Raw genomic sequence first — 27,975 nt, forward strand, 5'->3', positions numbered from 1 at the left:
TATTTCATACATTATTTATTATAACAATACATTTCTGTGGTTTTATTCATGGTTTTAATTAAATGAGAAGCCTGCTTGAAAGTTAAAATAATCAAACACATAATTTCATATCGATATCATAGTCGACATAGTCGTTAAATTGTCGTGTTTTTACCTGACCAATTTATTAAATAACAATTATATTAATTATGTATACAAATATAATACATAAATATATAATAATATGAACCTATAACTTTGGCCTGATTTAAATTTGAATAAATCCGACTGATGCAGATCTTTAGTACCTACTATTTATCTATTTATTATAAATAAATATAATTTACCGATACCCTTTGATTGTATTGGACGATAAAAGTTCCATTTGATTTGAAAAAACAAAAAAAATATGTTTTAAATTCTGAGCAGAGCAATGAATGTATTAAGTTTACAATGACGTGTGTACGTATTTTCGTCTATATTTTGTAAACACGATAAGTTGTCGATTTTCAGCTTGAATGCGCTTTGATGTTAATTTGAAATAGCGAATTGGATCTAGTTTGTACTATAGAGAGGTTAAAATTAAATATTTCCAGTAATTTGTATTTATAATCAGAAAAAAACACAAAAAGTTAAAGAAAACGGGTATTTTTATGTACCTAAATCAGTTTTTGACTTAACTGACCACTGCAGGGTTATATAATATACCTATGCTATTGTCGAAAAATTGATTAACTTAATCTATTCTGTGGTATACCTATAGTTGTCCATTGACAATAGTATTAATACTTAGAAAATGTAAATTTAATAATCATAACATAAATAGATATTATAATTATTTTACATACCTACTGGCTACTGTAATTCCATCATGTCTTTTTACCAAACTACTAATTTAAGAGAATTGTAATTGCGTGCATGCGCGCATTGATTAATAAATTATCCGGGATTGATAATATCTTAACAAATCTCACGGAATTTCCTGGACCTGAGTCAGAGTCTATTATAATATATGCTTTTACAATTTGTTTTTCTTTTACATCAATAAGGAATCAATATATTATTATATATGATTACTAATTACTAAATTATAACAGAATTTATTAAGTTAATTATAGTATTTAGTAATAATAAATAACTTTTTATTTATAGTATACCTAGTCGATACCTACTTAATCAATAAAGTTCCACTCAGTATTTCCGCTCACGCGTAGAACATTATAAATCAATAACACTATTATAATTTATAAGTTTATTAGAAAGTACCTAGCTCAAATACCAGGCACTTAATGCGCCCTTGATTTTCACTCAAACTTCAAAAAAATGTTATTAGGTGCAAAATTTTTAATTTTTTATATAATTTAGTACGATCGATAAAAAATAACAAACTGCTGGATATAACATAACTGCTAGTAAATTAGTTGGATATAATCATGCAACGGAATGGACCTTAATTACAAAAATTCAACTGGAAATTGCATCTGATAAAAAAAAGTAGAATTAAAATGATATAAGTGGACACGACTAAAAAAACATTGTTAATTAGACTAAAAACATCATGCAAAGACTACAAAACCAATATTACCTATAATAATTATTATATTTTATTTTTTTTATATCATTTTTGATTCTGAACGGTGTGAGGCATAACACACCCATTATAGTGACCTACTCTATATTCAAAGTCCGCTCGATACCTACTATACAGCAGAGCGTTACCTACCTGACCCCCCTTTTTTATTTTAAAATTATGTTCTTTTTTCCTTGGTTTTTTCTCTAGGGCTTGTATAATTGTGTACTGTACAAAAACAAATAAAAAATTCAAGTGTAATAAATTAATAATTATTAAGTTTGTGTAACATTATAATAATTATACTATACACAATACATAATATATTGTAGTTTATAATTATAATGTAGGTACTAAACTACTAAAATTATTAAAGATACATAACCTAGGTTTTTTTTTACTTGTTTTCTTATTTGCAAATTGTTGTTAAGTTTCATAAAAATCAATCAATCGCAAAAATAATTTTTCAATTATTATAATATCATTAATGATGCTACACATTTTCTTATGTCTGATTTATCTTATATAATATACTGAATACTTCTATATTTCACGTCGACTTTAAAGTATGCTCTTTAAGTAAAAAAATTGTCCACTGATATGGTTAAATACAATTTAATTGAAAATAAAATTAAAATACTTGGAGGCACAATAAACACATCATTGCAATGATACTTCATAAAACTATATTGATAAATTATATATCACTCATTAAATGATGCTTTACTTAAATTTACAATAAGTCCATAAATCTCATCATAATTTACAAGTTTATTCAACTTATTATCAAACATTCAAATATTTATTTAATATTTATTATGAATATATCTATCATTTAGTAATTTTTCATGATATCGAATTAGGAACATTTTTTTTTTTTAATTTGCTAAGTAAAATAATTATATTTATTGAAAACTTTTTTGATTACGAGGCATTAAAATATATTTCGTGGATAAAGATTTTTCCGGCGGTCATGCCCCTTTGATTTCCCATCCTTAATTCGGGCTTGGAAATATTGTTGAAACTTAAACAGCAGCATTATTAGCCATGTATAATAATAAAACCATTGTACGTATTACTCCCGCACGGTCAGAACATCTATTTAATTGTTTCATCACTAAATATATTTTAATTTTAATAGTCATAAATCATAATGCACTATGTAGAGTATTATGTTATTAAATATTGTGAAATCGATCTATTATTCTGATATAGCAATAGTCAATTATTATGGTTATAAACATTCTAGTAATTATAAATTTAGTAGTTTAGTACGAAGCATTATTGAATCAATGGATTGGAAAAACTTTATTTCCTATCGTCGCGTTTGAAATCAATAAAACTGTTTCAACGTTGTAGGTGATTTTCTAGTAAAAATTGAATCTAGTTGATGTGTCGTAAAAAAGAAATGCTAAGTACTTTTAAAAATAATTGTAAAAAACAAAAAAAAACAATAAAACAAGAATTTTTATACTTCAAGTATTTTATACTCACGACAAAATCATAATGAAAAAAAGACTTAGGTACATTTTTTCCTTAATCATTTTTTATAGAAATAAAATAATTTTCAAAACTGTTTAGGTTGAAAAATAGAACAGGACACTTTTTAAGTAGTAAAAATATTCTTAAGCATTTGTATATCTACATAATTTTAAATAAAATATGTTTACTCAAGTTTGAGTACATTTAAAAATTCCAAATTGCCTGTGAGTCTTACAAAAAAACAGAATTATGATGTCTTTATTATTTCAGGAGATATCGCATTGGATAAATCCTCACGGGACACCCTGTACATGTAAATATGACTCATCGACTGAGATTATTTAACAGAGCTGCAGAAGATAATTAAAAATGTATCTATATCTATACATATGTATAGATCACACTAGTCCTTTCATTCATATCATAAACTATAAAATATAAATGGGTATACGTATGAAACCAACTTGTAAACGAAGGGAGTGATGAACTATCGGGGCTCTAAATAATATTGTACTCACTATAGACTTTCCTAATAATAATGACTTACTTAAGTATAAAAACTATATAAGTTATACAAAGCTGTAAGTATTTAGATGTATTATTGTAATACCAGTATGCACCTACAAAATATAATTATATGGATGAACATTAAAAAATATGAGTAACTATATTATAAACGAAATGTGTTATATAAAATTAATTTACTATAGGTATTTAATATTATTTTGTGTATACCAAAATCTAACGGTCGTGGACTTTAGCATGTACCGTTGTACCTATTATATTATTTTATGTACCTATACAAGTATAAATATAAAGTGAATAGTGATGCACAGAGGTCAGATACGGGTCGTGTCATTGACGCATTTGCAAGTTTATTAATATACTGAAAAATATACTTTATTTTTTACCCTTTATAAAACTGTAATACAGAGTCAGACAATCATTACAATCACATGAAAATTTCCTAGCGGTAGCTCAAGGTGGATATATGTATATCCACCTTGGGTAAGCTATTATCGCCCGAATACTAATGATTAAAATTGATATAATTATTAAATTATGTAGGTACATTACATATGTATGCACATCCGGCACATTACAATTATTTTTATTATAACGATAATATGTATTGTACCTACCACTATTGTACCACAATTATATACAGTATATATCAAATGTCAAAAATATTATCTTATCCGAGAATCGATTATTTATATATTATGAATACAGATTCAGCATATTATATTTAATATTTAAAATTGTATGTACATATACATGTAATATGTACTATGTAGGTATTAGGTATATATTGTATATTTCCAAATATGAATAGGAATGAATGAAAAAAATGTCAAATTGCCTCAACTGAGCATTTTTTTTCTATTACTATTGGTTTATTCTTTTTTCGTTTTCGTGACAATAATAGCCAACATGCAGAAGACCATGCTTATATAGGTATTATTGTACACTGCTCATTTGCTGTAGAATCGTGTGTAGACGCCAAACAGTAAACCACAGAAAAACAATACATTCAATTTATATCTAAAAATTATTCAATAATTTAATACTATATAATTTAATTTTAAGTATGAATAGGTATGTATTTATCTAAATTCTAAAAATGCAATATAAAAGTTTCAAATTTAACAATATTCAGATTATACAACTTTTAAAATAAAAAACAATTAAATCGGGTGTGCATACTGCACAGTATTGTATTTTTGATGATTAAAAGTGATTTTAAGTTCCAGTTCTTATGTCAATTTATTGTATAGTACCTCACTAAATATAAAACTCATTTTCAAGGAATCTAGACAATGAACTCAAATTAAGCCATCTCATTTCGGAAAATGTAGTACTAAGTCTAGAAAATGAAAACGACCATCAAATTTTTCAATCAAATCTAAATACTTGATTTACTTTAGACTATAACAAATAGGTATGTAATAAATAAAATCATTCCGTCATATTAATATTACAATTATAATTTAAAATATCATAGAAATAACGATTAATATTGTAAATAGGTATATGTTCGTATATACTTTAATCTTAAAGTTGTTTAATTGATTATGTTTTGTAACTACCTATACATTATATAGTATATAAGACCAGCATGCAGTCAATGACTTTAATAGGTAATTTAAGAACATTTATTAATTATACCTTTGTTGGACTTATGGCCTAAGTTATTGAAATTGAAATTTTTTTTCAATATCAATAATAATGATAAAAAAAAAATAAAAACAATAAATAAACGATTATGTGGTATGACCACCACATCAGGTAAAAAAAAATATTCTTCTCGTGCAATTGATTCGAAAGCGACTCGACCAGTACTCTTTAATAGTTTAATCCTTATATTATACGTATTATGTATTATAGCCGTATAATATGTATAGCATAATGGTAAATGTTTAATAAGCTATAATAATATTATTATACCAATTGTAGTGTGCAAGTAAAACTACTGATTGACGAATCACATGTTGTACTTTTGTTATTACTACGTAGTCAGTTGTTGAATTGTGTATTATACCTAATTGGCAAAATAGGAAATAAGTACGAACGTTACGACAAAATGTATACTTGTTGCACACACATTATATACATTGTATATACATATTATACATATGAATATTTCCCGGTACAGTGTGTATGATTACAATATTACCTACATTATAATTATTTATTTATCGAATACTCGAGTGTGTATAAAATATACCGCTATTATATGATAATACTAATATATATATAATAAGTGTGTATAGATATCAAGGCTGAAGTTCATAATAATTTTGTTTGCTTAGCTTTCTGACGTAGGTTTATAAAAATTGATTTTGATACGGTAATATATATAATGATAATATGTACCTATTATATTGTTTATGTAAATACGACAGCAGAATTTACTTTATAGTTTCGTAACTTTAAAGTAATACAATAACGTTATATATTATAATATATTCTTATAATAGTAGCAAATCAAGTCACGTGGCTAGTGTTTTCACGCATGTGTGTAAATAATAAATGTGTCATTTAATAATAATATAGATACTAGAAGATATGTAGGTATTTACCTAATATTTACATTATGAATTATCATATATGATATTATATATTCATCAGAATTTTGATGTTTAGCTATAAAATACATAGCGTACCTAAATTTAATTCGATATAAACATCTTAAATAAATAATTATATAGGAAACGCACGAGTACGAGCAGGCCCTGATTTAATAAAATTAGGGCCAAGTGCACAATTTTTTTGGGGGCCCCCTACCCCCTACCCCCACCACCACAAGTCAAAAAAATGTTCCAAAAAAAATCTATATAGAGAGGAGGGGGAAATATTGATAATAAAAACAAAATATTTATATGTTAAGTATTAAATAAATATCCCAAAACTCATAAAATATTTGTACATTATTTCATGTACTATAAATACTATAACTATATTAGTTTATTTATAACATTTATTAATGTTTTTCGCTATTCATTCCGTAGATAACTGAATAATCTAAACCAATGGTTTAAAAATGTTAATTGTAGGAGCGAAATGCGTCACCAACGACGGGTTATCTGTAAATTCTGGGCTGGAAGAAATCTATAAATAGTTATACTTATTAGTTATTACGTATCAAATATTTCCGATGTTCAAACAATTTTCTATTATTATTATTTTAATATGTTGTATTGACTATTGAGGTGTGGAATGACTTATACTAGTATAAGGTCTATAGGAATTATAATTTATTAAAATATTAATTTAAAAAAAAATTTTAATACACAAAATTTTCTACAATTCACGGAGATCGGGGGGCCCCCCAAAATTGGGGGCCAAGTGCAAGTGCTCCATCTGCACTTGCGTAAATCAGGGCCTGAGTACGAGTATGTTTTGTACAACAGTATAATTATAATCAAAGTTTCTATATGTTGAATATTCACGTGTTACTGCTGTTAAACGAAAATTTTCTAGCGAAAACCTACTTGAATATTGCCTTTTTAATAATAAAATATTATAAACCATAATAATTATATACGTATAGATATAATGTCGTATAGTATTAGTATACTATAAGACGTATAACACACTTTTCCAATATGTTTGTTATGTTGACCCACTATTATTCCAATTATGGAGATTGGAGATATACAGTTATTTTGCCTGCAGTTGACTTAAAGAAAAAATCTAATTATACTGTTATACTGTATTATAGGATCTATAGTTTAATTATATAATTTAATCTAATAATATTATAATGAACCATCAAAAAAAAAAAAAAATGTTGTGAATGAAAACTGGATCACGATGACACGGTCCATAAGATGAGACTTGGAAAACACTATTGTTATAACTATATAGTTTCACTAAAACCATTTATAGTAGTAAAATATACATAATGCACAAGATGATTCTTTTAATAAAAAATATTAAATACTAATACAAATATTTTGTTACCTCGAAAAGTAAAAACGTTTTTCAAAAAAGTTATATCTTTTATATTTATCAATTTTTAAGTTTTTACTTTTTAATGAATATCATTATATATGTTGAGGTAAACGACTACGATTAATGAACGTTGACATCCACCAAAAATTTTAGTTAACTATGTTTACAATTCCTCAAAAAACCTTAAACCACCAAAAACCTTATATACTCAGAGACCTGCAAAGTATAACGTTTATGGTGTTCATGCAATTATAATATATCGACATTCACCGACGTATACTGACAATTTCTGATCAATATGAATAATATGATAACATTGACCACGATGTTTTGATTGATGTCACCAATTAATATTTATAGATTATGTTTTGATTGTTTCTATTCTGTGACGCAGACATGTTTTGTCGACGTGTATTACTTATTCAATGTTCGTACGGCACAATATCGTTTGCTTCATAAAAATACTAGTTAAATACTTAAATGGAAAATATAAAATAAGAGTTTTATAATAAATATAACGAAATAATAAATTAAAAAACTAAAAGACTGCAATCCCTATTTTTTCAATAAAGAAACCAACGATGTGTGAGTGAATTGTAATTTAAGTTCAAAGGCAAAGAAATTAAACAGAGAGCTGTATGTACTTTTTTGAAACGGTATAACGCCACAGGAATAATATCTTACAACAAAGGAACTTATTGTCCCATTATTGCCGTTGGAGGAAAGTTTAACTCGTGTTGTATTGTAACAAAAAACATAAAAGCACATGACAATATTAATTATAATTGGCAATCGTTGACTGTTTGTATTTAAATATAAAAAATATTACTGAACACTGGTATTTTTCATTTATTGTACCCTCAATATTCATCAAATAAACGAAATGCTAACATACACCAACACTTTTGGTGGATGTGACATTCATTGGTGCGTCGTGCGTGTCGACCTTCACCGATTGCAAACATTTCGTATTCCGATGTATAATTTTGATGTATATTTCAACATATAAAAATCAAATTTAAAATGACTAAATGAGTAGTTAATTAATTTATATATATATATATATAGGATTTGGATTAGAAGGCAAAAGTATCTTAGGGATAATGATAGAACGATAATTCTTGTATAAAAATGTGTTTCATTTAATTTCTAAAGTGATTGGCCACCTTTAAAATTTCTTTTATTTGCCTTTTTACCCAAAAATACCTTTTTTCTCTATTCTTATTTGTTACAGTGATATACATCTACTCGTACCATGTTAGGACTAAGAACACTTGACACCTAGCCTATCCTATAGAACGACTTCTCTGGTTTTCCAAAATAAATTCTTTACTTATTTTAGGTTGTTATATAAATGTAGGTATATATAAATTATATACGATAATACGATATACCAATACTAGATTCCAGCTCATGATTATTATTATTAATTTTCAAGTCTAGTACCTATATACTGTATACATTTATATCGTATAATACTTTTATATTTTATATAGGTCATAGCATAGCAATAAACTTGCAGCAGGTCGAAAATCGAAATTCATTATTTATTTAAAAGTCACTATCGACTGTTTTTGAGTATTTTAAGGGGCTTGGGGGCGTAACTATCTATGCGGCTACATAAATTACATATAAGACTGAAATATTATATTATATACGTTTATAATATAGTGGATTAATATTTTAGTGGATAGTGGAGTATTAAGAAAGCAAATTTAAAATTTATATCTACGAGTTTTTTTATGTCAATATATAGATCTAGAATTGCACCAGTATTAGAATTTAAACCGCTCAACAATAAATATATTTATACCCTATGTACACATTATTGATAGGTACCTATAATGGATATAGAAAATAATTATCGAATAATTGAGTTATATGTTTGTATTGGGGTGTGACAGGCGACAATATGACGCCAATATACCGTGACTTGTGTTAAATAAAAACAAAATAAATAATATTATTATGGTATAGATACGTAAATGTCAATACTGGTCAGTGGTCACTTATAATATTGAATATAGTTTATGATAAGTATATGGATATATTTTTATACGGTTATACAGACACAATAAAAAAATATTCATTAGCTAAACCTACGAAAGATTTTATTCTATCGAACACGCAACTATTGATCAATTCCTTATAGTCTATCTACACTATACATTTAATTGGAAGTTGTAACGACCAGATTAAAATTTATTTCTATAAATACATGTATTCAAAGTAAACTTATCTCGCGCAATGATCAGATTGGAGTATTGAACTCATAAATTAAATTCAATAATAATATCGCGCCAAACTTCAGCTAGGTTCATATTAAAGTTTAGCTGCTGTCGTAATCAATTCAAACAATTATGATCTCTCTAGTCTGAGTAATGAGTATAATATAAGTACAGCCATATCAGCTGTATCAAGTCCACACAATCTAAGTAGTAAGTAGGTACAATGTTGCTCCCTGTCTGCCTATTCTACAGCATTATTAAAGTATATTATATAATAATAATTATTTCATGTGTAAGTAGGTATATCTATATATACTGTAATACCATTGATTATAAAAATTATTATTTATAACTATTTTACTTATATCTGCGTTTGACCAAAATCCAAACTTACTGACTGATCTGATTTCGATTTTTCGTTATAAAATTACTATATAGAAATAGACAAAACACAAATGATTGAAACAGAAATGCTGAATGATTTAACTTACTAGAACTACATACACCGCAGCTGAAATATAGATGATATTATAAGTGCTAAAAATATCCAATCTTATAAGGTAGGTAGATAACATAATTATTGCTGTGACAAGGAAGTTGAGCATTTTTTAAATAAGTGTATCTATAACGTATATTAGGGAGTGTATACATTATATTTTACTGCTATTGACTATAGTAGAAGACGAGACACGCTGCAATACGAAATATCTATCCATTATTTATACAGCATAATAGCATTGTCTTACAGCCATAATTAAAAATAATGTACTATTTCTTTGAGAGATTAAAAAATATATTGATTTCATGCAAACTGTATAATGTCATATTTTGAGGCCCATTTTTCTTATTCTATATAATTTTACACTAAAGCAACGTAAACTACAACTTGAGTTATTTTGCTTGTGAGACAAGACGATTTTAGTAGCACCATTTGCATATTTTATCCGCTCAAAACTAACACCATGTAATATGACATATAATATTACCTATATTTCGCTCAAAATTATTATTATAATTCAATAAACCTAAATGTTACTAACAAATAATTCATATTTCAATGTTAAAGATAAGGTTTTCAGATAAAGTTACTTTTCAGACTATTTCCTAAATTTTTATTTTGAAAAATGAAGTTTTATTCACGTTTAATTTTTTTTTTAAATTATAATGATACTATAGGGTTGAAAGAGTTGAATTTTTAAATTCTGATCGTAGCGAAATTGATTTTACAATGATGTTCGTGTGTGTTTGAATATTTAATTTTGAAACTAGTTTTTTTAGAGTTTTAGAGACAGAATTAATAATTGTATAGTTATTTATCGTCATAATACATATTATATTTATAAAAAATTTACTAGACATGAAAAAATATTCAAAATACTTTATACTTTTCATATAGATATTTAAAATATTTGAGTTTTCAGTTATCTATAAATTTATGTATTATTAAATACATAAACATTATGACGTGTTAATTGTTTGTGAGTAAAAAAGCTTGAAAATGTAATACAAGATTTTTAAAAAAAAACTTCTGATGATTAAGTAAATAATAATATTTTTTTTTCAGTCGATGAACAATTTTAACTAACCAAAAATGACATTGTATTATAAGTTGTAAGCATATAACTTAAAAATAAATATAATGGTCATAATTTAAATAAATGTTGGTTTCATAAAACAAAAAGTGAATGTGTAAATGTGTAAATTTGTGAAAAAAACATATTCATTTTTTTTTTTTAAATAATCGAAAAATAATATTATAATATCAATATTTTTCCGGTTATTTTGGTATAAATTTTATTATGAAAACCAGGTTTTTAATCAACATACCTAACTTGTTTTTAAATAAAGTATTTTATCAAAAATATTGAATAATGTACCTACCTATTATATTATATACTATGTGTTACTGTTACATGTGCAATAAGGCAAGACGCGCATATGGGTACGTTTGTATGATTATACTACCGATAATAATGTGTACGAGGAATACCTACTCAATATTGTTATAGAATATTTAAATATTTATTCTACATAATATTATGTAAGAACTAAAAAGCATTTGTTTTTAGTTAAAAATGTTATATTGTTGTAATATTACATAATATACATATGTCGTGTACCTATCTTTCGACGGTACACCTCTATCTAACCTTGATAACATTTCCAGTGCACGTGCATGTGTCGTTACTATGTGTCTATGTACTGTGTAGCACCTCGCTGGGTCGTCCAACTAAAGCTATTGCGAAAGAGAACAAGAGACGACCCTAACAAATGGATTTCCTGTGTCCATAGAGTAGAGATCATAGGTTATATACTATCATTAACATAAACATTTTTTTTTTTTTTACCATGAAAGTAATTATTACCGGTTTATAGAGTGTCACTATTCGGGGTTCGTAATTTAAACGATTAAGACCAAAATTAACATATTTGTACCTACTTAGTACTTACCTAGCTCATTAGCTAGCACCTGTATATTGAAGCGCAATAATATTATTTTAAAACTAAAGATTGAAACCATAAATAATTTTATTTTTAAGATTTGAGAGTTGAATACAAGATTCCTCATTTTTCTACTTATAATAACAAAGGATTCGACGACTTATTAAGAAATTTTTTTTTTTTTTTTAATATAATATCCATTTTGTACACATTCAATTTTTACACTTCAATTAATCAATTTAATGAAATAATATAAATCGTAACGATATCTTGGGGGTTTCATTCATTTGTACAGATTCATAACCATTATATGTAAAATCATAAAATTCCAACCTCCGACCTCTAGACTATTAATAATTAATATTTATAAATTACCAACCGCTTCAATTTAATATACTTCCACACGCAACAGTATTTCACGATTGCAGTAGTATTTTCTATTAGAGTCAAACGCGCCGGTGTATGAAAATATATACACTCATTTTATAACAGTATAAACACATAATATACTTACCTCGTAACTGCTTGCTGATTCGATGTACACAGTGGATGTACTGTAATGGAGATCGAGTACGTGTTGTACAATGTACATATTTATATGTTATATACATATTATATATATATATATATATAAAATTAAAAATTAAATTCTTTGATACAAATGTAAACATGTTCTCTTAAACTACTCATCTGATTATCTTGGTTTTCTTAATGAATAATTGTATGAATGGATACATCGCGGAACATAATTTAAGTTTATTTTTGATTCTATAAATTAATGAAAAACGGTTATTCTTTTTTTAAATAATCAACAAACACGCACATACAAATTATTTTCCATTCATGTTATACCTGCAATTATTATAGTTATTACCTATTAGAAATTAGTATTTTAGTTATTAGTTGATGTGGTTTAACAGTACAAAACTTTTTCAATGTTTTTGGTTCACAATGTTCAAACTTTATGAGTTATTGGTCTATAGAATAAAAAAGAAATCAAATTTGTGTCATTAAAAAAAAAAAAAAAAAAATGAAATGCTACTGTTAAACGGTAAAAATAAGAGCAACGTTAGGCGGGACATCTATGCAAGTTATGATATCGATATGTCGGAAATATCATCTATGACATCTAAGTACTAAATAAGAAAACCAAATATATTATTTATAGTTAACATTGCGTTAAGCTAAATGTTAGCAATAAGCAACCAATTTTAACACGGTCTCATTTTTTACGGCCAACGAAGTGCACGGGTATAATTATAGTAATATATATATTTAAATTCAGTGTTTTTTCGACCAGGATTTGGTTTGGTGCACGCAATGCGAATAAATACCTACATTAGTTGTTGGTAAATTATAATTTTACAGAAAATATCTACATACAAACTTCCTATATAATTATAATTAACAGTTTAATATAACCATAGAAATATATCGCATTAATGTGTATTTATCAAAAATTCACAAGTCATAAACTCATAACCCACTCAAATATATAGTTATAGTAGACAGTAGTTATACCTACCGAAACTTACTATACATAGGTATCTATTAATTATTCTGTATAAGAATATGTACTTACCTTTTTGGATTTAAAATTTAAAATATTAGTTAGAAAAAAAGGTATTAAGGTTAGTGAACTTTTAATCAATATATGTAAGTACTTATAGGTACCTATACTCCGTTATTTTATCTACACCTGTATGAATCGCAATGGCAGTTTGACACCCGGAAAGGTTAAAAAAAAAGCCATTAATATCACCCCTGAAAATGTATTAATTGTAATAATAATTCAAATCATGCATAATAATGTATTATATTATAATCAATATATAATCACAATTACAATATAATATTATATGGTTTGGAAAATATTTCAATGATTAAGAAAACGTTAATATTATGGAGTATTATGCTATATTGCCTGTATTAGAATAGAGACACTTTTAGTGTACTAAAATATAGAAGTATTTAAATCATAGAGTAAGAATACCATAAGCCATTGAATTGTAATCTTTCTTGATTGGAATTTTATATTTTGCAGGAGCGCTTGTATAATATATAGGTATGCTCGTATACGGTATAACGTTACGTTACACATATATACCAAAATGACGACATCGTGTAATAAGCTAAATATATCATCTAGTTCAATTAATTTCTATACTCAGCAACCTAAAATATTAAAATACCTACTCTAAAATTTTAATTTTTTATCAATTTTTTAGAACATTAGAACCCACCAAATTTATAAAATATTTTAAATATGTTTAATAAAATTCTCATTTTTAATATAGTAATAAATATTAATAAATTAATATATCACATAAATCTCAAAGAAAATATTATTTATTAAAAGGTTTTAATCTTTTTTATGGTATTATATGTTTATGTATGTAATAGGTATACATGATAAAACTATGAGCAAGTTATTTAAAGCCCTCTATCATGCAAACGTTATATACAGCCTAATTAATTAAATTAAAATAAAGTCTATGTACTATAGATTAATAATTTGATTAAAAACTTTAAAAGCTTAAAGTTGTATTGTTTTATATGATTAAACATAATGTGATACCATAACTATAAACATCGAGCTGTTGCAATATTAGTGATTAAACGTTATTTTTAAATATTTATTACAAAACCAACTTTTAAAGATTGGTATCTAAAAATATATTTATTTTACTTATCTGTCTTAAGTTGTTGTATTGCGTAGTATAAATAGTATATAACACGAATGAACAATTAAGTGGATCGAATTTTTTCATATTTTGCAGTTGTAATTAGCTCACCTGCAATGATAAAAAACTGTGATTTTTACTTAGACAATAAAATTATAAAACAAATTGTAATTTGCTACTATAGTAACTTATTTTAAGTAACCACCTACTCAGCTACTTCATATAATACCAACGAGCATATAATATAAAATGTTTGTACTTTAGTAAGTTAATAAATTATAAATTAAATTTTTTGTATTCTGAAAACCGTTAAAACGTTATTCTTAGCCCTTAGGTGACATTTTAAATTAATTCATAAATGAAATATTAATTTTAATATATCATTATTAAAATGTTTTTATTGTAATCAACAATTAGTAAAATTATAACTACAGATATTTACTATGTATTAGCTATTTCTCCTAACGTATTTATGAACATTGTTGGTATAACGTGATCAAAAACTTCTATAGACATTAATAACAGTACCTATATCCGCTTTTTGTACATTTTGATGAAAAACCAAATTTACCTTCAATAAATACCCATAACCTATAGGTACCTAAGTACCTACCTATTATTTATTAAATTATTAATTATATAGTTACCTACGATGTAGGTACTTATGTATAGGTGTAAATTTTTCAAAATATTTTGTGTAATTTCTTAGTATAACGCGTAGATACTATAAATTGTTACAGAAATCGAATAATAAATAATAGGTAATATTAATATTTTATTTACGATATAAAAGTTGAACTCGATTTTGAAAAAAAATTTAACTTTTTTAGCTATCTTTTTGAATGCATGTGATTATTATTGTAAAACACACGACAAAATGTAATACTGTATCGAATAAAAAAAAACCCGCATTATTGTATACACTAAAGACTGAAAGAGTATATTATTTGATTAATATAATTGCCTATATTGAATAATAACTAATATACAAACACTATTATGAAACTATGGGAAATATTAAAAGTTTATAAACCGTGTGTACAATTTATGTAATGTGGATAGGGTCGATAGGGATCAGAATCCGTTTGCGTTGAGACTAATACAATTCTATACGATGCAGGCGCCCTCACATAGATTAATATATTTAGTCTCGACTCTCGACTATCACCACTTGAAGTATAAATTAATCATTTAAATAACATGAACTATTACTCATTAGGTAGACCGTATACATCATTTTTTACTGCAGGATATAAGTCCGCTAGACTGCCATGAAAATAATTTTATATAAAATTTATATATTATATTATATTATTGCTATACCTACCTGCTACACGAATGTATGAAAATAACTAAAAAACGGGTAATAACTAACTACTTATATTATTATTTGAGTACAGCATGTTTTGTTCAAATAAATATTTTTAAATTATTACATTTGTATACAAACCTATCGGGGGGAATTAACATTTTTTTTTTTCGAAAATATGCATTTATTGTATTATTAGTATTTATATAAATTTAAACCAATCAAATTTAAATCAATTTATACAATTCAAAATTTAATATTATCTTACTGTAAATACCGTAAACACAGTTGTCTATACTTATATATTGAAATCTGTGACCGTAAAACAGTCAAAATAGATTCATAGTGTAAACAGATAATAGATAATATCTTAAAATTAATCAAAAATGCCATTGTATATAGTAAAAAATACTAAAATTATAATAATATAATATATGGATACCTACGCAAACATTTGAAATTTCTCGAACTGTAATGATTTTAAATTTTGATAAAATTATAATTAATTTATCGTTATTTCTCTATCATTTAAATAAGTGAGTAATTTCGTAAAAAATTTAACTCGAAAAGTCTATACAAGTCAATGGTCTTTTTATATATTTTGGTTTCAATATAGGTTACTTTTGACGAATTATGTACATTTTTAAGACTTATAGGTACCTATTAAACGAAAAGTGTTTATGAATTTCTAACTACAAAATATAGTATGTACATTTTTAAGATTTTAACAAATTTATACGAAATTAAAAATTTAAACGCTTACCTATCAAAAAATATTGTGACTATTTATTTTAAAGTATTTTAATCTATTCATACATTTTTATCAACATTTATGAAACAATTTTTTTAAAAAAATCGAAAATTTCAACTGTCATGCCATAATATTAATATTTCGTGAAAATTGTTAGTTTCTGTGGACCACGGTTATTCGTTTTTGAATTATAACAAAATAAATTAATCTGTTTATTATTGTGGAAAACTCATAAATTGATTTACTATTTTTCCTTATTTTTTTGGTTATATTTGCTAATTCCAAAAATTGTATTTTATTAAAGAAATCTTAATTTTAAAAGTATAAGCTAAAATCAAGTTTTTAATAAAAACCACCTTCAAAGTTGAAAGTTGGAGCTTTTTTCAACTGCCTACATATTGTGTATAGGTACCTACACACATACACAACAAATTCTTGTAAAATCAATACATTCATCGCTCTGCTCAGAATCTAAAACATATATAATAACACAATTATTCTTTTGATGTTTGAGTTGAAATAAAGGGTCCATTAAATGCCTAGTATATCGTACTCAATTGAGATCATTAATGCGGATTTGAATAATTCTTTCAGAATTTTGAAATATAAAATATATATATTTTTTATAATATTAATATTCAATATATTATCATTATTATCATTTTATTCAATTGCATTAGTGAATATAATACCTATTGTAATGAACTGTATTACTGTAATATTATATCATATTATCGCCTTTAATCCATGGATTTCCTAATTATAGCCTATACCTATATATTATATATGCTAGCTTTACGTGATTAAAAATACGCAGTGAAACTTTTTTAATTAAGTAGGTATCTACAATACTATACCTAACTAAAAAATTATTTAAATACTAATTAATTTGATAAATGTTATAATTTAGTAGGTTATCATATATAAATATAATAACATATTGATTGGCAATTGATGTAGGTACCTAAGATTAAAACAAACCGTAGGAGCATATATTTATATATATATATATCAATATAATTCATATATATAGGGTATAGCCGTATAGGTATATTTAAAAAGACATCATGACATTATTGTAGGTACCTATGTAGAATAATTATAATATCTACTTATATGTTATGGTTATTAAATTTAAGTTCTATACTTCTTTAAGTACCCACTACCCATCAATATTAATATGAACAATGGACAACTAGGATAACCACAGAAATACAGAATACATTAAATTAATCAATTCTAAGACAATAACATAATATACTGATATACCTACCTATTATATAACCGATAACCCTATGATCAATTTAGTCGATATCTAACTAACTGTTTTACATAAAAATTCCCGTTTTCTTTAATTTTTTGTTTTTTTTTCCGAATATAAGAAAAAAAATTCTGGAAATATTTAATTTTAACCTTTCTAGAATACAAACTAAATCCAATTCGCTATCCCTAATGACTATAAAAAGCTAAAAATTAAAAACTTGTCATGTTACAAACGCACATGCACATATTAATGTAAAATTAATTCAAACATTTGCACGGAATCTAAAACATATTACCTACTTTGGTTTTTCAATAAAATAGAACTTTGATCGTCTATGCAATTAAACGATATCGGTCAAGTATATTTTACTTATAAATTATCTAAAAAAGTTTGTAATAAATTATTAACAGATTAAGTATTGTAATAAAAATAAAATTAGGTACAGCTAAATTAACGTAATATTGGTTTTAACTTTTTTTATATAAGCTTATTTTTTTATAACTTTTTACAGAATTTTTGAACTTTATTATTACTTTATTTTAAATTCTTTTCTTTTATTCTAAATCCTTTTCCTTTAGTTTTGTAGTGCTTTAAAATCTGTACTTAAATGATGAAAATGTAGCTCAAAAGAAATTGGGACTAATGCAAAATTGTGTTTACATTTTGGCACCCCTATTATATAACTCAAATGATACCACTGATTTAACTACTTCGTATAAAATTGATAATTTGTTTTTAAATAAAGTTTAAGGGTCTTCAACAAATTTAGTAAACATCAAGCTTGAATTTCAGAACACATTTAGATGTATTGGGCTATTTTACAAAGTTATGTAAATTATTATTAATGCCATCATTAAAAATAGATAACCAATTGGAAATTTTTGGCTTTTAATGTTTCAATACTCTTATATATTTTTGAATTATACAATTACACATCATAACTGCACAGTTCAAAATCACACTACATGACTACAATTTGTAATTTAAACTCAACATAAACATATATTTTTTTACAAATACAATTTATTGGACAGCACATGTGAAAAGAAAAACATATACTGCAAGTATTGAGCACCTGATGTTTTAATACAATATTAGGTATTGTAATATGTATATTGTATATATAATAATATAATGTCTAGATTATACAAAGTAATAATAAATTATAATATATGTATATATTAATAAAATTTGTAAATATGTTTTATCTGTACGAAACAACAGTGCAGCCTAAAAAATTAATCATACATATTACGTTGAATATAATTTAATACAACAACTGTTTACAGGTAACTTAAATGGTGTAAACATTAATTTTTACAATTAAAACGGCACAAGTTCAATACAAAATTATTAAATAAGTATAATTCTGAGAAGTATATTTTAACAAATACATATATATATATATATATATTATATACATAGTTGTCCTGGAATTTTAGACATTTTTGAGTGTCGTTCAATTTGCATTCATTTTTACACCATCTATCTTAATTATTATTAAATTACTTTAAATATTCGTACACTAGAGATTACTATTCATTATTTTATTAAAATAATCAAATAATGTATAAAGTACACAAACATTTTTTTTTTCTATAAGATTAAAATAATTTTATTTATAGGTCATTATGTTTAAGTAGACAGCGCACTGGAAGACTAAAATTATATGTGTAAATATTTTATTAGGTATTAACATCAGGGCTACGAGAAGCAAGAAATGACCAACCCAGTCTTAGTTTACATCAGGTTCAGTTACAAATGTTAACAATGGATACTAAAAATATAGTTATTTATAAAGGAGCATGTATTCAACATTACAGCAAGCATTAGATGAAAATAATGAGAATCCATGGCTACAGATAGAACAGGAGTTGTGGTATAGGTTGGTTACCACTTAATTTTTGAGCACTACAAATCCGCTTATCATTATAATTGAAATGATTGGTATTTCTATAGTGTACTATACATTTTTTTAAAAATTATTAATTTAATATTATTATATAATCATACACTTGTATATAAATTATGGTAAAATATTGTTGTTTTATTTGTTTTTTTTTTTTTTTTTTAAAGTCATTTATAAAAATAATAAGAATGTTACCCATATCCTAACCCTCACAATACAATAAACTTAATAGATTATTAAAAGCAACAATTTTAATACTTAACAAATTATATCATACTGTAGAGTTCTTATAATTTTACTAATAAAAAAAAATATTGAAATATTAAACATAAAGTGGAAACAATACAAAATAATAAACACAATATAATTAAAAGTTAAAATAAATAAATTTAGATGAAGTTTAATGTAGGTACATAATAATTATTGATGGTGTATTAAAATTTTTCAGTTATAGTCGTTTTGTGTATAAAATGTTTTACTAACTATATCAAACAAATTTTATGAAAACCCATCACAGCCAAATAAAGCATTCTTTTTCATACAACCATTGTTTACACATATCATACTTCACTGCTGAAATTATATAAGATATTATTCATTTAATTTATAACATAATGTAAGAAATAAATAGCATTACATTATGATATTAGCACAACAAGATAAGAATTTAACTTTAGATACACATAGATAACAAAACAAAAAAGGTATATTAGGTGTAAATAACCAATACTAATTGATCAATAACATATTATAATATTTCCAATGGAGTGAAATGTATTATATAAAAATGCTTATAACAAAGCTAAGTAAATGATCGTAAATACTTAAAGTTTTTTTTTTGTGATATTTTTACAAATATAATTTAAATCCAAAAACACTTGAAGTATAAATATGTTGATAAGTATGATATATGAATATTGAATAATGAAAACAGTTAAACAAATTGGTAAATTTAATAAAGGAATAATATATTTCAAACTTATAAAACAAAATGATCTTAAATTTCAACATAAAAATTTAACTAAAAATACATTTTCAATAACAATAGCGAATTTAAGAATAAATGGCACTAAAATTGTAGCTATATGATCAGTATTATTACAGAACTATAAGATGAAAATATGTCTTTTTATAAGTGTATCATATAAATTAATAAACTTACAATTTTAGTTTAACTCATAATGACCAAAAAGTAATATTAGGTATTACAAAATAATTAATACATGTATATTACAAGGCATTCACATTAGATATTTAACCATTATTTTTTGTACAACAGTCTGTTAACTTTCTAGTTATTTACATTTTTGTAAATACATTAGGTTTACCTAGTCAATGCATTTTAAATAAAAAATATAATATTATTACGAAAATCAATAAATCATAAAATGGCAAAAGATTATACAACAATATTATTTATTACATATATATATATATATATTCTCTCCCAGAAAAGAATTAAGAATGTTGGTTAACTTTTTGGTGCTAAATGAACTTATTTATTGAAATTGGCAAATACAGCCCAAATAACATCATTAGTAGAACCTTTCATTGATTCAACTTCTAAATCCATATCTGATAATTCTCTTAATCTTCTAGTGGCTAATTCATAATCTTCATCATTTAGTGGAGAAAATGCACTTTCTAGTACATCTGATGCTTGAGCCAGTAATAATAAAGCCAATAGTCGTTTATCCATTCTATGTGGATCATTAATCCATCGAGACAAAACAGCATCTTGTACCTAATATTTTACATGGGAAAATCATACAAAAATTAATTTAAGTTAGCAAATTTATAACATAAACAACAAAATAGATACATACAAACAAATTTATACTGAATTAATTACCTTTTTAACTAGTCTCACTTTAGCTTCATTATCTGTTAATGGATGAGTAGTCATGTCAAATAAAAGGAAGTTTTGTTTTTCAGTGGTAAGAACGCCTTTCTCAACTAAATTTTTTGCTAATCTTTCTCTCACATTTTTTAATTGATATTTGATTTTCAAAGGATTCCACGTTTCACCTATAATTAAAAATTAAATGAATTATACTCTTATAATAACTACAAAATGTTGAATAATCTATAAGAACTTATATAATATAACACACCACTCAAATATTCAATCCAACTTTGTATTGTTTCAGGAGGATTGGTCTCTTTGATATGTTTGAGAGCTTCATCTAATAGAACATCACCTGTAGGTGTCTCATTTTTTATAATTACTTTTCTCATTTGTAGGCTTTTTCTTCGCATGCCTGCTTTTTCTAGTTCAATTCTTTGACGAAGTGCAAGTTCGACAAGTATACATCCACGTAAACCAGATGAAATTGAATCATTCCAAAATGATGTATATCCCTGTAAAATAATTATAAAAATGAAATAGTACATTAAATAATTTAAATTATAATTTACAGAATTAACAAAAGTGTGAACAGCACGCTGTACTCTAATATTAATAATATGCTTAACTAGGAAATAACTAGGAATTGGTTAAACTTAAGTTTTTACTAATACAAACTTGTATATTAATTAAAATTTAAAAACTAATTAGCAGTAAAATAATGTTTACATTTAATAAAAAAGTACTACCAAACACTATTCAAACTCTTTGAACATTCAAATTATTATTAAAATTTTTCTTTAATTTCTTAAAGTTCAAGTGTTAGAAGAAAATTATTATAAGTATAACTAATACTTATCATATTGCTTATTTTTAATCATGGATTTGAAATAATTAATAATTTCAAAGGATAATCAATGGTAGATTTACAACTCTTTTGATACTTGAGTAATTGACAAAATTTAAATTATAAGTTCCAGGCTATATGCCTATCTAAGTTTAAAAATATACAAACATTTTAATATTTAATTATCTGTATGATTATTGTGTTTTAGATTCATAGTAAATATTACAGTAAAATAACATACTTTTACGATATAAAATAATAAGCATATTGTTTGTTAATTAAACAATTGATATTTGTACTTAAAAGGTTTATTGGGGTTCTCTAAATTAAAACAATTAATGTTACATTAATATTTTCCAAGTAATCAACCGTTACATTTACCACTAATATTATCTTCATCATATCATAATAGTGTATTATTTGTTTAACAAGCATAATATAATTTAACATGAATACCTAATATAGTGTATTAAATTATGAATTAATGAAATATTTATATGTGAATTACATCAATTAGAAATGAATATGGTGCTCAAATAAAACATATAAATTACCATGTTTGTACAACTGAATATAACTGGCCATTAGTAACAAATATATGTCGAAAAAGTAGATATGATGGCAGAATGCATATGAGTTAAAACAGTAATATTTATTTTATTTTAGTTCTTTAGCAATATTAAGAATTTATGATAAATAGTAAATAGAGTAGGAAACTCATTTTCACTTGTCATTATATTATTATTATTATTAAAATAAGTAACTTTATTTATTATACTACTGCCTACTTACTTTGACTGTTAATTAAAATAATTTTAACCCTACAAACAAATTTAAGTAGTACATATTAATACTTAGTAGCATTAATTCAGTTTTATTAAGAATACTTTTCTTTTATGCATTAATTAATAATTATTAAATAAAAATAACCATTTTGTTTTGAAAAAAAATAACATAAATCTTCAGAATATGTAATTGAATTCATTACTATAAAGTATCTAAAATTGTACTTAAATCGGGATTTTAAAACAAAAAAAGTATTTACCTATTTAATACCTTTATTCAAATACTGTATAGATTGATTAAAATAAAATAATTACAAGAATAAATACCTCACAATAGTTTTAACTTTTATTAAATGATAATATTAAGTAAGTAGTTAAGAGCATTTTTCCAGACCAATGTGGTTAAATGTTCCTCAAATATTATATTTTATATTTGTATTTTTGTTTTAAATACAAATATCAATCCACGATAAAAACTAGTTTTAGAAACAATAAATAATTTACATAAAATATAAAAAAAAAACCAAGGCTTTAGGACATAAAATGTCACTTTAGATTTCTTATAAAAATTAAATATTAGTATGCTAAATATTTATATTGTACACAATTAATGTTATACTACCTAGCAAGTTATAAGTAACAATAAGCACCAAAGTAAGTTTAATATATTTGTTTTTATTTTTTATGGCATTGTAAACAATGAATCTATAAAAAAATTACCAAGAACTATAAATTAACATGAGAGAAATAATTATTAATAAATACATAAAATAAATATTAGGAATATAATACCTACCTACTTTTATGCAATTAGGTAGACATAGTTTTGTTAAATTTTATTTGCAGTAAAATTAAAAATTGTTGTCTGCAAGTTTTTAAATAATCTACAAAGTAGACCTATCTATCAAAATCAACTATTATATTCAAAACTATACACAATATTTTTACAAGATATTTTTATTCATACAACATAACTCATACAATATTAATATTTTGTATAATTGCTTAAATAATATTACATAGGTACATAAATTTAGCATGAATAATAAAATTGTATTTTTTATTTAGGTACTGACTAACTTAGCTGACTAGTGGGTACCTAGTTATGTATGGGGCATGTTGAATTATGTTGTAAAAGCTTATCAATTTATTACCATGAAAAATGTTTTGGATTCAACATTAAACCAAAATTATACATAGCTTAATTTTATTTACGAGATTAGACTCGTGTAAAGGGACTAAACAAGTCTGAGGGATAAAGGTTTCGACAAGGCATAGGGTAAAAATTCTAAAAAATATATAATTGATTATTAAGAAATAGGCTCGGAAATAGGTATTTATTTAAAATAAAATAGATAAAATTATTTTAGCAGACACAGATATTATTAATGATTACTTTGAAAACATTTTTCTAATGGTAATACAAAGTTCAATAGTGATTAGATAGTAGTCAGTTTTAACCACTGGATATTCAGAAATATTCTTGAATATCATAGTTGTTTAATCGATTACCTATGTGCTCGAAACGATAGTACCTACGCTTAGTCGGGTTAAGGCCATAGGGTATATTTTATACAACAAATATTTCAGACGTATAAGTAAAGGCGATCACGAATCTTAATAGAAGTGAACGTACACCTAAAATATACCTCTTTGTCTTTGAGACCAAGTAGCAGGACTTCTTCCATTAAAGTGAGCCGTGTTTCTTTCGAGTCACCGTCGTCGATGTCCTCCTCGTAATCAAGTTTGTCAGCCGCCGACTGGCCGTTCTCCTTGGACACGCCGTCCGCGTTGTCCCTGTTGACGTTGCGTCTTTGCACCAGACCATCGGCGCGGCTGCTCATCATCTCGGCGAACCGTGTGTGGGTACTCGCCTGTGGTCACTCGGGTATCGCGTCCGAACCAGAATTTCTGTAAAAAAAAAAAAAAAACCGAACCCTATGACCGAAACACACGTAAGTCGCCGCGCAAGGGTTACGATCTTTGCGTTTTTGACGCAAACGCGAATTCCGAGAGGGCGAGAGCGCACAAATGTTGATAAGGATTTTTTTTTGTTGACGTCTACACAATATTACAGCAATGGCATATAAATATATAATAATAATAATATCGTATGGCGGTATCACCATTCACGATAATGTAATACGTTTTCACCGCCCCTTCCCTCGCACACAAATACCAAAACCACGGACTCGGAAACCACAGTCGTCGACTGACGATTAAATCGTTCTGTGGTCTATGGCCCGAGCGAGATGATAACGTGGCGTGAAAGATGTGTTCGTTATCGCAGCAAAGCGTCGCGACTACGACGACGACTTGACTTTCGAAAATCGAGACTGTGATAATAATTATTATTATTATGAGGTATATCAGTAAGTTATACGATCATTATTTGTAGCATTTTGAGTTTTGACGGACTGCGATCCGCGATCGAGCGTTGGTCACGAACGTATGGAAGTGAAATTAATGAATATAATCTTACGTGCGATTATGATTAAACGGAATATTGGTATCATAGTCATTGATTAAATTTAAATGTATTCAATCAATGGTTTAATATTAAATTAATGAACAGCAGCTTCTGAAAAAATTCTTAATGAGAAGCACGGCTAATGGTCATTGAACATAGTTACATAGATGATAATAATATGGTTGCAAACTTGCGTGACGGCCTATAGTTGGCCAGCTGACGGCATCAGCAGGGAAAAGCAACATGATTACATGAATTAATATTCTTATCAAATTCGATGAAAACATTTTTTTAACCGACGACGCCGCGGGAACTGCTTTCGCATTGCCTCCACAGCGCAAAATGAAAACCTACTAACCTATCGTAGAGTAATTACTCTATGAAAATGAAACCTACAGATATATAATTGTTTTTATTTATTTGTGAAGAAACCAGACATAAGTTAAAACTTAATATTACATATTTAATTGGAATAGGTAATTAAGAATTCATTAAGAAATATATAAAAATACAGACAATACAGTAAGAAGTTCAAAATTCTATGAGTACCTACTACCTACCTACTTGTTAGTTGTTAGTTACCTACTAACATAATTGTTTTATATTTTAATGATATCAATTTATGTAAATTTGTTTTCTTTATAGCGAATTAACCAATTTTGTTAAACATTATAATTTATAGGTAGGTATCAAGTGGATTCTAGTAGTAATTAGTGTGAAATTTAAATTTAATGATTAAATGAAATTAATTAACCATAGATATTCTGTCAGTCTAGTATATTTTTATTTTGTATTTATATTATATTGCTGTAAGTAATTTATTTTTTCTGTTAGAAATACCATAGGTAGTTATTTTTCAAAAATATTGCATTTGCATATTTGTTATTTTAAAATCCTAAATTTATCAGAAAAAATGGATACCTATACTATTATGTAATATTATATAGTTATGTGAAATCGGGGCGTATTTTACAGACTTCACTATATTTGCCAATTGTCACAATAACTGAAAGCGGGTAACTCGATAAATATATAACAATTAACTAATTAATTAGATCAATAAAGTTATAGACTTCTAAATCTCTACTATTTTAAGTAAGTTATGTTTTGTTTTGTCGATTGATCAAATTATCAAATCAAATTTAATACATAAGTGACAAATTAAAATTTAATATTTCCTTGCAAATTATAAATAACAATATTATTTGTTTTATCATAATAATAAGACCTCTGGATCTGATCTAGCTGTATGTAAACATAGTATATAATATTATATATATAATATATTAATATGTACCATGTATAGCACTGGAAATTTAAAATTATGCGTTGGCCGTTACTCTCGTAAAGTCGTAAGCACATTATACAATAAATTTGCATGAAGCATAATATACCTACCTAATATAATAATATTATGTGATTGATATCTCGATTCGTAACAGAATATACCTATATTTCAAACGATGCTGTATGCCTGTAAATTGTTTTTCCGTCACCAAAAGATTGTTGTTGATTGGTATACTTGTAGACCATCGATTAGGTAGGTATAGTAGTAAATACTAAATACACTGGTCACTGGTACCGATTTCTGTATTTAACGCCGTGCTGTGCTGTGCATATATTTATTTTGATTTCGATAAATCTCGATGAAACACGGTAGCTTAAAATATAGTACCGTTTTTTCAGACGAGGTATAATTTTAATCAATAAGCTAAAATGCTGTATAGGTATGTCTATAGTGGCAAAATTTTAAAACATTATTTAGCTACATATTTATACTAACTGGGTAGTTATTTAAATGAATAATTAAATAATTAATTAGCATTAATAATATTAAATAAGGTACCTTTCAAAAATGTTTTTTTTTTTGTTTTATAGTTAACTAGTCGAAATAATGCTTCAATTTCAAACTTCGGGGATGGTTTCCGATGGAAAAGTGAATATCCTTGAT

General features: G+C 25.4%; 1 protein-coding gene across 1 annotated transcript; it reads right to left on the reverse strand.

Annotated features, from left to right (window-relative positions):
* Nucleotides 1-19,170: 19,170 nt before the first annotated feature.
* LOC114130044 (Golgi phosphoprotein 3 homolog sauron) lies at nt 19,171-26,154 on the reverse strand. Its single transcript, XM_027994932.2, has 4 exons — nt 25,204-26,154; nt 22,191-22,437; nt 21,929-22,104; nt 19,171-21,820 (listed from the first exon to the last, which is right to left on the reverse strand). Exons 1-4 carry the CDS (start codon nt 25,399-25,401, stop codon nt 21,572-21,574), a joined length of 870 nt encoding a protein of 289 aa, XP_027850733.1. The 5' UTR covers nt 25,402-26,154; the 3' UTR covers nt 19,171-21,571.
* Between the last annotated feature and the right edge of the window lie 1,821 nt (nt 26,155-27,975).

The sequence above is a fragment of the Aphis gossypii genome, chromosome 1, assembly GCF_020184175.1.
Source record: "Aphis gossypii isolate Hap1 chromosome 1, ASM2018417v2, whole genome shotgun sequence".
Taxonomy (NCBI): domain Eukaryota; kingdom Metazoa; phylum Arthropoda; class Insecta; order Hemiptera; family Aphididae; genus Aphis; species Aphis gossypii.